At 38.4% G+C, this 12348-nt stretch overlaps 1 protein-coding gene across 5 annotated transcripts in view; it reads left to right on the top strand.

The window, feature by feature from the left end:
- Positions 1-12348, top strand: part of EVI5 (ecotropic viral integration site 5) — a 130709-nt gene that overhangs the window by 62467 nt on the left and 55894 nt on the right. For all 5 annotated transcript variants that reach the window (XM_075936544.2, XM_075936541.2, XM_075936543.2 and 2 more), the window contains 3 exons: positions 302-460; positions 2058-2204; positions 10681-10776. In XM_075936544.2, the coding sequence (XP_075792659.1) occupies positions 302-460; positions 2058-2204; positions 10681-10776 (402 nt within the window). The remainder of the gene's footprint in view (positions 1-301; positions 461-2057; positions 2205-10680; positions 10777-12348) is intronic.

Genomic DNA, 12348 nt, shown 5'->3' with positions numbered 1-12348 from the left:
TCATTCAGGTGTTTTTGAAATACTCAGTTTTCTTGTATAAGGATATATTTTCAATTTCATGCTTGTTCCAATTGAAAATTCCTGCCTCATAACCACTGTGTCTCAGGTCTTAAAACTATGTAGCCTTGTGACCATTTGTAGTTCTTATGGTGAACTGTAATGTTATATTAATCTTCTGTTTTACACTTCAAAGTTGTTTTAGAGGACTGAGAAGCACTTCCTTCTTTAGCAGATGAGGTAATAGTATTTTAGGACAGTCCTGAAATAATCTAAAAAAAAATACCATTATAAATTATTTTAGCGTCATCTAACTCGCACTACTGGAAGATGGAAAGATCCACCCAGAAAGAATACTGTGAATGAACTGCAAGATGAATTGATGACAATTCGATTGAAAGAAGCAGAAAGTCAGGCAGATCTGAAAGAGATGAAGCAAAGAATGATAGAGATGGAAACACAGGTATGTTATTGAAAACTTGTACTGAGATGGCAGAGTGTTGAAAATTACTGTGAACCAAACTGAATGCGGGTATCTAGGGGTACTGTGGATAGCCTTTACTAATGACAATAGTATGAGACAGTACAATTACTCTTCTGCTTTTCATGCAGTTAGACTGGTTAAGAATAAGACTCCAATTTTATTCCCTCCTTTTTCAATGACTTGCAATATATGAAACTCACTTTTTTTTAAGCATTGCTTAATATAAAGGTGGAAAGAACTCTCCATTACAGAAGAATATAATGAATCTCAATTGTTTACAGGTCTTGTTTTATATAGTAATAAGTGTATTTTAAAATCAGCTATTAAGTGTAAATGATCCCTTAGCTGACAAAAACACTATCTGCTTCTTTCCTTCCCTTTGGGAATTGCCTATGTGTTTTTGCCTAATGGTGACCTTCCTTCATAACCCAGGATTCTGGCTCCTGAATTGGCCAGAGGATCCTTGCAGATCAGCTGAGTGCTGCCAGTACTTAAGGAATTGGTACCAATTTTTTGCCCATTCAGCTGTGATACCCCTACCATCTGACATTTGTGAAGAGAGAAGACTGACTTGTTTATCCATTTAAATTCTGCTATAACCAAGGAATGAGGACACATCAATTGGCAAACAAACCTGTGTTATGTGCACTTCACTGAACCCTTAATTGTTCTTGAAATTTCTGTTGATGCAGATACAAAATTTGTATGAAGGATCCTACAAATTAGCAGATATCTGCTTTTGTATCTGCAGGTTTCCACATCTGTGCATGTGGATGCAGATACTCATGGATCATTTTTGCTAATCTGGATACAAATATGTATCTGCGAAGGCTTCTAGTTGCAGGTAGCAGAAGATGGGAAACATGGTGAGGTGGTGTGAAAAAACTGACCATGCACTTAGCATTTGACCTACAGTCACTAGGTAGAACTTGTTATATGCCACTGATTGAGTAAAACCATCGTTAATTAACTTGTCTGAAGTATTTTAACATTTTCATTAAGGTTGCTAACTTGGCATTGTAAACATTTTTTCAGTTAACCTATTTTTAACTTTAGTCAGCAGGGGGCATAATTATCCTGTTTTATCAAATGCCATTCACTAACAATCACAAATAATCTTTCTTCAGTGTATTTCCTGAGTGCTTCTATACTGTTATCTTCAATTTGAACAATAATGTGCTCATATATCATTGTTTATATAAAAATATATAATCTATTTATATGCAAAAACATAATTTGTCTTGGTATCTAGCGTAACTTAGTTACTAATCTTAGTGTTTTGTATATAGTAGAATACCTGGTATCTGAGTACACTTTGTGTGTGGTGATTATCAATCAAAATGTAGTAGCATCATTTTCTCATTTAAGATGAGCAATTTTTAATTGCAGCAAATCTTGGAATGCTTCTTTCTCTATAAAGCAAACTATTGAGTTACTGAATTCGTAAATAAAACTGACTTGTAAATACTGTTTAAAAAGTCTAGTGGGAAAATGTTAGTGCTTCAGTTGTCTAGTTAAGTAGGTGTGATAAGACCTCTTCTGACCCACTTCTTAAACCTTTTTTCATAAATGTTAGAACCAAATCAACAGCAACCATTTACAAAGGGCGGAGCAAGAGGTCATCAATCTAAAAGGAAAGGTGCAATATCTTTCTGCGCAGAACAAAGGACTTCTTGCTCAGCTGAGTGAAGCAAAACGTAAACAAGCAGAGACTGAGTGCAAGGTAACCAATATTGTGAGCGCACAATTCATGTACAAAGTATATATTCACATTCTTCTCTTATTTGCTACAATAGATCTGTATTTTCAGATATCCCCTGTCAGAAGTGGTACTGTGAAGGCTAACTTTTCGGAGTAAAGCCACCCTGTAAATTAAGTCACTCTGTATAAAAGGCTCCAGCTTACACACCAGAGTCAAAATGTAGCTTACGCAGACATATCTGATTGCTTTCATGACAAGGTACAACAAACTTGTTTAACCCGGAGTTAACAGAATCAATATAGCAGTGTGCAGGGTCCTAAGGATAACATTAGAGTGGAAGGGGACATGCCCCCAGGATCAGGGTAGTTGTGACAGTAATCATTGTCCAGTGGAAGTCTGTCTTTCTTTAGAGTATCTACTGTTGATCAGTCAGCAAACAAGAAGGCTGGGTAAAACAGGCTTCTTTGTTATGAGCAATGCATAAAAATAAAAGAATATGATTTGATATTATTGAAATCCCAGATTCAGTTGGCAGTGTTTGTAGTTTTAAAAAGACTATTTTTCTTTCTAAACTGCAACTTTGGTATGGCAATCAGACATAATAAGAAATGGAGTCTTGTGAGTCTCTTATAGTGAATTTCTTGTAAACCCATACTGCAAAATGTTCATTGTTCCTCACCTAAAAATCACATTATTTACACCAAAGTTGCTCCAGATTAAGTGTGTACTTTTTTTTCTGTCAGAAGCTGAAAACAAAAGCTAACACCATAAACTTTCAGCTGTATATGATTGTGTTCATATACTAAATCAAGTGAACATATGAGTTTTACCTTAGTAAGTGAAAATGGGCTATTTTGACACTTGCATTCCAGTAGTTTCCAGATTAATTGATTCATCCCCGGCAAAGTTGAAGAAAATTCTGAAATAAAACTCATTTAATTGAAGTGTATGCATATAAGAAGAAATAACATGCACCCAAGTGTATGTAAGGCTGTAATTCCATCAAAGGGTTCTGATGACAGTATAAACGAAGAGGGTGAAGCTTGAGTGGTTTATCACAGTCACTAAATCCCTAGAGGTGAAATTACATCCTTATTAATATGTATAGTTTTCTTGCAATATCACACAAACCTATAAATACTGAAATGCATGCATGTTTCACAGTATTCTCTTCAGGATAATGCGGTTGAATTGATTAAGTTCTATACACTAAGCTGAGCTGACCTAACTTTAATAGTCCTAAACTATGAAGTGGTGTGTGTATTCAGCACTCTTAACCAATCTCCTAATTAACTTCATTCTGCAATTGAGGAATTTTTTTTTATTCAGCTTCATTTGATTTTAATTGGAAATGCTTGCCACTTCTCTTAGCTATACTGTGCTCCTCCTCCCCTAGGAAATTCAACAACTCTTGAGAAATGATTTTCATTTTTCCAGTTGTTTACATTGTACTATTGGTAGCCTCTGTTGTTTACAATATGACCTAAAACTAAGTGCAATTGTGTGTAAATGCACAGTGGAATTTAACAAGCCACTGAAAGTTTATTTTTAGGGACCTGTCCATTGAATATTATTTAATTTAATGTCAGATCTTAGTCCCCTTGACTAAAAGCCTCACTTCATTCTGTGGTGATTGGTTTCTGATGCTGAATCAGTTATTGCTTTCCATATTTTTCCTTATTAGGTGTTGACACTTGTTCTATATAATGATGCCATTTCTTAGTTTATAATTAATGCACTTCCCCACTTGTAAATTCTTGTTCTTTGGGGTTTAATACTAATAATCATACCAAGCCCTTTCTAAATATTTGAAAATGTGGTGTATCTGCATTCTTTTCATAAAATGAGAGCACTTTTTGAGTATCCTGTAATCCAGATTGTGAATTAGGTTTGTGTTTATCCTCATCGTGGAATGAGGAGTAACGGTAGTTCGAACTAGGAAGCCTAGTTCGAACTACCTAGTTCGTGCTGCATGTAGCTGCGCGGCACGGGGTTCGAACCAGCCGGGATTTAAAAATGGTGGCGCCCGTCTTATGCAAATGAAGCCCGGGAAATTCAAATCCCGGGCTTCATTTGCAATTGCGGTATGCCTACGTTACCCTCCTATTTCAAAATAGGAGGGTAGTGTAGACATACCCTGAGAGGTATATGAGGCTTCTATCTCAACATGCTTCACAAATGCACATTTATAATGGTCTGAGATCTGTCAAGTTCATATTAACATTGTTAGTCTCAGTTTGGTACAAATACATTGTATTGAGTCTCTTCAGAATTCTGGTGCATTATGTGAACTGTGACTTTGAATGTAAGCTTGAAACAGGCCCAAATCTGAGTTTGTGTAGAATCCAGTACATTGGCATTCATACATATAAGCCTATTTGCAAATTATATTTAATAGACAATCGTGATTAACTTGCTCAAGTAGGACTGTTCTGATGTAATTTTCCCTTCTTTTTCCCTTGTCCCATCGTAGCTTCCTTTCCTCCATGAGCCTGTCACTTATATAATCTCTTTCCTGCTGTCCTCATATTATTGTCCCAACACCCACTCCTCCCTGATTTGCCTCTTGCTGCTTCTCCTCAATAAAAGCATGCTGTGGTCTCTCCATCCTCAAGAAACAGTCCCTTTACTCCATCTGCCATTCCAACTACTTCATCTCTGCTCCTTTACTCTCTAAACTCCAAGGCACCATATGCTACTGTTGCCTGTAATTCTTCTTTTCTAGCCCTACTTGCACCCACTGTTCCATTGAAATTAATCTCACCAGTATCTGAGTCCTTTTGTGACCAAAATTTCTTGCTCTACCTTATCTTCTTTATAAAACAGATTGCTTGCTCCTTCTTAACATTTTGTCCATCCGTGAGTATTTGCCCTCTCCTAGCTCTTCTACCCTCTGATCAGGTTTTCATTGTTTCTCAGTGGATCTTCCTATTTTATGGGCTGTCACACACAGGATCTTCCTTTGACCAAGTTCTCTTTTTACACATTTTTTGGCTTCTTGCATGATTTTAGCTGCCACTGGTTTGCTGGTAGGTTTGCGAGTTATTTCCTCTTTTAATTCACTTCTTTCAATGTATCCCACATCTCAATGTCTTTCTGACATAATCTTGGATGTTGCACTACCAAATTAAATATTATATAGCCAAAACTGAAATCCGTATCTTTACTGTCCCTACTGTGCCCACTTACCCTTTGATTACTGTTGACAATATAGTCATCTTTCCTACTGCCCATTAACCTAGATATTTGTTAGGCTCCTTCTGCTTTGTCCCACATAAGCAGGCACCATGAAGAGCTTTCTGTAACTCGTTTGAATTTGCCTTTCTTGTCGATATAGCTGAACCTTTTGATCAATTCCTCATCTCCTACCTCACCTAGGCTATGTCTAGACTGCAAGCCTCTTTCGAAAAAAAGTGTCTAGACTACAACAAGTACTTTAAAAAAAGCACAGTTTGCATTACATAGCGCCTTTTTTCAAAAGAGCACTTAAAAAATAAGGCATTATTCCTCATAAAGCAAGATTTTCCGTGGCTGAAAAATCTGCCACATTCTTTCGATTTATGTTCAAAAGAACATGGCAGCAATCTAGATGCAGGGGAAGTTTTTTTGTTTTTGTTTTTAAAGGCCACTTAAAAAACAAACAAACAAACAAACAAAAACCTGTAGTATAGAGACACCCCTAGTGGCTCCTAGGATATCCCTGACAACCTCATACATCCCTACAGCTATTCACAAAACAGCTGCTAGGATCTTCCTTGTCTTTTGTTTTAAACACATCTGTCTCCCCTTTTTAATTACTTCCATTAGCTCCCCCTTTTCCACAGCTTTTAGTTCAGCTTCTTGTATGCTCTTTCAAAACCATTCACAATTTTGTTCCTCTTGTTTCCTGCTCTGCCAGCTATGCCATCCTATGCCTATATCTCCAGCTATTCATATCTTTTTCACACTGCTTTATGTTTGGCATGCCCTTTCTGATCTTTCTATAAGGGCAAACATGCCTTTTTGCATTCCTCCAACACCCACTGTCTCCATGATATTAACTGTAAGTTAGTTAACTAATAATGCATAGTGTGAAGGGAAGTTCGGTGTAGTTATCTTTAAAAATATGCATTATGTGCTTGTTTATATAATCTTGATTGTATCCTTCTTTCTCACACTGTGTATATTTGTTTTTGAGTAGAAGTTAAAGCCTGAGTGGTGGTAAAAGAATACAAGTAACTATTTAAATTGGCATTTTGTAGGAGCAAACATCTTGGAATCAGTTTGTAATAGCAAGTAGCTTCTTACATTTTCTGCTGTGTTTTCTGTTAATTTTAAAACTTAATGCTTTCAGAAAAAGTGAAACTGGCAAGTCCTCCAAGCACTATAATGTTTTCACAGTAGCCTTCCCTTTTGTGGAGAGAGCTAGGATTTGCCTCCCCCTCCTGTTTTTCCAGTAAACACCCAGCATATCCCCAAGGCCTCAGTCTTCCAGATGAGAAATGAACGGGTCTCCCATGTACACAAACTGTTTTCTTTTATTTCCTGAGGGACAGGCATGTATGTTGGCTCTTTGAACCAAGTTAAGAGCTATTAAAATTATAATGTCTGCATGGGTAACCAGAAAAACCTCAAGTCTTCATACAATCTAAATCTGGGAGTTTTCTTAGTAGCACAATTTAGTCATCAAAATAACCCCTTTGGAATACAATGAAAGGTCTTCCATTGTGGTATCAGGGCCTCTAGTTTCTCACAGTCTCTTAAATATTTTCATTTTATACCAACTAATAAAATATAGGTGAGGCCTGCTAAGCATGGTTCTAACAGAAATGCTTTTGAGTCAAAGAAAAGATGGCAGTTTAGGAAATGAAAAGGTACAAGAAATATGTTGCTGTGTCTGGGAATGATAAACATAATAATGTTAGTTTTCAGCACTAGGTATAATGAAGTGTTTAAAGGGTTCATGTGGGGGCTCCATGGCAAGGGGAGAAGAATAAAAGAGGCTGCAGAAAGTCCTCAAGGAGTGTCATGTCTTGGGCCTGAACTGACAGATCTTCATTCTCCAAATGCAAGTTGAAATGTTTCATTGGGCAACCATTCATTAATATTCAAAACCAAACAGGGCTGATCTTTACCTTCATTGTCCTCCATGCAGCGTTAAGAGCTGGCCCTCCCTACCATGTGCTTCACAAAGTTGAATGCCCCTGCATGTAAGTTCTTAAGCTGGATACACCTCTCTGAGATCCTCTCCTCTCATCTAAAACTTATTGCATCAGAAATGTATAATATTAGGGTTAATTAAGAGAACTGTGTATCTGAGCAAATGTAAAGTCCTTCAAGTATATACTAAGTCATGCAATCAGGATAGGAACTATCTTGACTCTCTCACACTCAGTCACACACACAAACCCTAATTTTTCTGGCCTGATCGTCAGGTGGGAATAAAAAACTCCATTGCAATGTTGTTTCCTAGTTGGATGCTATTGCTTTGCAGTTTTTCCTTGAATTTTGCCAAGAATAAGTCATGTTGAGCAAACTTCACTGATCTATGCCATATCATACTGGGAAGAGGCTTCTTAATGAAGGGAGCTACTGTTTATTGACACATTTCCCACTGCTGAAGTGGAACATGCAGCAGGTTCTGAGAAATTAGCTGGTCGATTGTACATAGTAATGTACTGTCTCATGGCAAATAACTGAGGAATGAACAATTAGTGTATTTGTCTCGTTTTTGAATAAGTTGAACATACTTCTCACCTTACGCACTTATTCTGAACACTTCATACTTTATCAAGAATTTTAAATGTCTGTCAGCGTGTTCCTCCTGTTGTCTGATCAGTAGTTCATGGGCTAAATGATGAGTCAGCTTGAACTGTTTGTATTCATCATAGTCAAATTAAAAGGAATCCAGTTACTAGTACTAGTGATGTGAATGGTTAACTGGTTATCTAGTAAGCATCACCCTTAACAGGTGATGCTTACCAATTCCAGTTAATTGGTGGGGCCTGAAGCAGCTCCCACCTGCCATGGGGAGGGAGTTGCTCCAGCCCAGGGAGGGGGTGATGTCTGCCATAGAGAGGGACTGCTCTGGTCATCCAGAGCAGCCCATATCCACAATGGGCCTGGGCACCCTGCAGGTATTTGGTGGGGGCTGTGATGGAGTTGCCCCCCTCTCCTAACTGCACCCCATTTAATCAGTTAATTGATTAAACATAGCCAGTTAATCAATTAAACAGGATTTTACATCTCTAACTAGTACTGTTAGGGCTAAATTCTGATTTAAGGTAATCTGCTGATCTCCATAGGATTTCGTGGGTGTAACTGGGGGCAGAACAGGACCCTCAGTCTGAATAAAATATGAGGTCAGAGTCAGACAGATGCTATGGTTTTTGTCACTTTGAAAAATACAGCTAACTAATGCAGTAGCACAAATACATAGTTATTGTGAGTGAATTTTGATCATTTTACTGTATCAGAAATAGGGAGGGAGTACAAAGACTAGAAAAATGGCAATCTAGTAACTAAATTTGAAAACTAAAGACAGCAGTTCAATTAAAAATGATATAATAGCCACACAAAAAAGAGAGAGAAAGAAAATGAGTCCACGGAATGTGCTCTAACAGTGATATAGAGGAAGAACTGATGTCCTTTGTGTACAGGATCCAAATAAGGCCAACTTGAAAATTACTTAGAAGCTTCAGAGTGGTTGCCGAGTTAGTCTGTAACAGGAAAAACTTCAAAAACAACAAATAGGCTAGATGCACCTTAAAGACTAACAAAACATGTAGATAGTATGAGCTTTTCGTAATGACTCTTCTGGAATAAAATAACATAAAAATTTAAATGGGATTGACTTTGATACTACCTTTACACAAGAAGTACTGTTACCTAACCAAGTCCTGATAACTAAAAGAGAAAAAGAGCATAGTTATTGGATGATTTCAAATAACTGAAATGTCAAGCATCAAACTATTGAAAGTGTGACAGTCTCCAAATGTAAGCAAACTTATTCTGTAGACTTCTAAAGATATTTTACATGATATAAATCTAGGGATCTTTGTGGTAAGAATTAACTTCCATTACACACAGTGTTTTAATTGAAAGATTAAACAATCTTAATTTTTTTTATTAACCTGAAGTTCAGACACTCTGTTGGGATGTATGAATCAGGTGCTTGATTAAAAGGACTTCAGTTCTACTTGTTTATCATTGTTAGATAATCCAGCATGGTGGTACCACGTTGCCAGTTGCCTTATGTGACATGAGTCAGGAGAAAGAGAATGTTTCACAAGAGTCTCTTGTTAGCACTGGAAGAAGGCCAATGTTTTAATTAGTGTAAACTAGGCCTGAATCTCCACAGGAGTAGGCATTTATGTAGAATTTAGCCGCATTAGGTAGATTTTTCTGAAAAATGAGTCCACATGACCAAACCCATCCTGCCAACTTTAAGGACTGTTAAAGATCAGTTTCAATACTCCTGCTTTTCACAAGGAGTAACAGTAAATTCTACCTTGCATGGTCAACTGTAGGGTAGCATAGATGCAGCGCTTCAAACAGTTGTCTGTTCATGGCCTCCTGATTTTCTTGTCACTCTGACGGGCCCTGGATAGACTCTGGACATACTGCAGCATAAGCTGTAAGATGTTTGCCATGGTTACCACAGCACTTTGCTGCTGAGCGGGGTCCATGCTTGTTTTGCTATGGTGTCAGCTCGGATAACCAGGAAAAAAAGGGGTGCAAAAAGATTTTGCCATTACTTTCAAGCAGAGGAGGTGGGAGGAGATAAGCACATTATGGGGTGCTGGCAACATATACCCAGAACCACCCACTGCACTGTTTTTATCCCATTGGGTACTGAGAGCCTAACCTAGAATGCAGAGGGGCAACAGGAACTATGGGATAGCTACTCACATTGCATCGCTGTCAAAGTCAATGGTAGCCACTCCAGTGGGGATGCGCTTCATCAAACTCTTGCATGCAGTGGGAACGTGTACCTTCAACTTAAAAAAAAACAAAAAAAAAAACCAAGGCCTAAGCCTTTCACAGCTAGGGGTGTGCTTTACATGCCAACAGGTGAGACAATGGTTTGTGGTGGTGTTGTCCATTCTTTATCAAGCTTCTGAAGTTTAAGAGAAGAATTCACTTGTACTCTTAATCTAGTTCTTTTTCTGGGCGTTAATCTTAAATAAAAGTGTTTAAGATTTTATTTTCCTCCCTCCCAAAGTAAAGAGTAGACAAAGAACAAAAGAGTAGAGGAAGGGGGCCAGGGAGGATGATTGACATCTCAAGTTTCTTTTGCTAGGAATAAATTCAGTTATGTCTAGGCTTCAGTGGAACACTCATGGTTGGCCCATGTCAGATGACTTGGGCTTACAGGGCTCAGGCTGTGGGGTTATAAAATTGCTATGTAGATGTTCAGAGCCTAGGCTCTGGGAGTCTCCTACCCCCCTTCACTAACCCACAATATCAGAGAAAGTTTTCTTGAATTTACAGCTTAGCCCCATTCAACTCTTTTCAGAGCAAGGAAGAAGTGATGGCAGTCAGACTCCGTGAAGCAGACAGCATAGCAGCTGTGGCAGAACTCCAGCAGCACATCGCTGAACTAGAAATCCAGGTAACAAATGACACTTACAAATGCTGTATGCGTAACACAGTATTGTCCCCATCCTTACTGAGCATTATCCCTTATATTTGCTCCCTTTTCCTTCTCACCCAAGGAAATGTCTATGCTACTATAATGTCGGGTAATGCTGTACTGTTGAATATTTCTTTTTATAAATAAAAACCTTATGTTCTGTCAAGATATTCTTCTGGTAGGTTAATTACTGCTTCCATGCAGGTTACCTGGAGCCATGCATTTCCTCTTGGCTTCGAATTTGCTTATTTGCCTTTGTTGATTTCATCTAGGTATTGTAAACTACCACTGAATGTTTCAAAGATGGAAACCTTCCTCTTAGATTTAAAAAAAATCTGTTTTAGTTTGATTCCAGTCACCTTTCTTGTTAGGACCAATTCTACTGCCAGTGACCAGATGTGTAGGCGTTGGCCTAAATCCATATTTCAGTAGTGTAAATGCTGTATATTGCTTGATCTTCCTTATAATAGTCCTACTCTCCCTATTTCCTGTCATATATGAATGTGCTTTCTTTAGGTTCCCTTTTCAACTCCCTCACTCCAATCCATACTTCTGGGGCCTGGGGCCTAGTTCCATGGCCTGATGACTTGCGGACTCTAGGGATTATCAGAGACCATTATGTACCCTTTAGATATTTCTCTACTTTCAAAAATCTGACCCTCATTACTTACCTACAACTCTCCTATTTTAACTCTGTTGTATCATTTTTGATTGTCCTTCTTGCATCTTCTCATATGTGAACCTCACCCTTTAATCTCTGTCCTAACTGGGACATCTTTCTTCCCTCTGAGTTGCTGACACAGCTCCAGTCAAGAGCTTCCTCTTGCCTACTCACCAGAGTGCTGAGGGAATCCAAACACTGAACCCCTTGATGTTCTAAGCCTCCAAAGTTGGAACAGAGTCCAGGCACTGCTCTTGTCCTGGTATCTCTACACCCATTCTCTTGACTCTGAACCCTCTGTTTAGTATGCGTCTCCTGAGAGCAGTGACCACACGCCGCTCCGCCCAGTCCCTGGAACTAGTGCTAAGTCCTCAAACTCTCCTCTTTACTGCCCAGCTTAACAACTCTTCAAAAACTCCAGCCGGTGGTGGTGTGAGTCCACAGTTTACTACTCCCTGGGATCTGTGGTAGGCTCAATACATGAAATTCACTGATAATTTGCACAGTGTTCTAAAACCATTTTTTAAATTTAATTGCATGATAGACATTGATCTAGTTAAATAAAAAAAAGTATGTGTATTTCCCTGCCTGAGTTTCCTCAGTAAACTCCAAAGTATACTTTGGGATTGGGGTGAAGAGGAGGAGTCCAGGCTTGTGTTCTGAAGTTTTGCTGTCTTCTTCCAGTTCACCTTCTCTGGCTTTGATGAATCTGTCATCCCTCTTCCTTTGTGCAGATCTCTTCCCATGAATTCTTTTTAAACTCCCTTGTTACCTCTGTGTCATTCAGCTGGTAATTTTCCACTTTTTCCACTTCTGCCATCCCTGCAAGCAAGTTGGAGAAATAGCTAGTTTCAGGTGTTTCCGTATGGATAGATAACAATTCTTATCTA

The sequence above is a fragment of the Pelodiscus sinensis genome, chromosome 9, assembly GCF_052426305.1.
Source record: "Pelodiscus sinensis isolate ZL-2025 chromosome 9, ASM5242630v1, whole genome shotgun sequence".
In the NCBI taxonomy this organism is placed as follows: Eukaryota; Metazoa; Chordata; order Testudines; family Trionychidae; genus Pelodiscus; species Pelodiscus sinensis.
The sequence above is the reverse complement of the archived record's forward strand: the minus strand, read 5'-3'. Positions and strand labels throughout refer to the sequence as shown.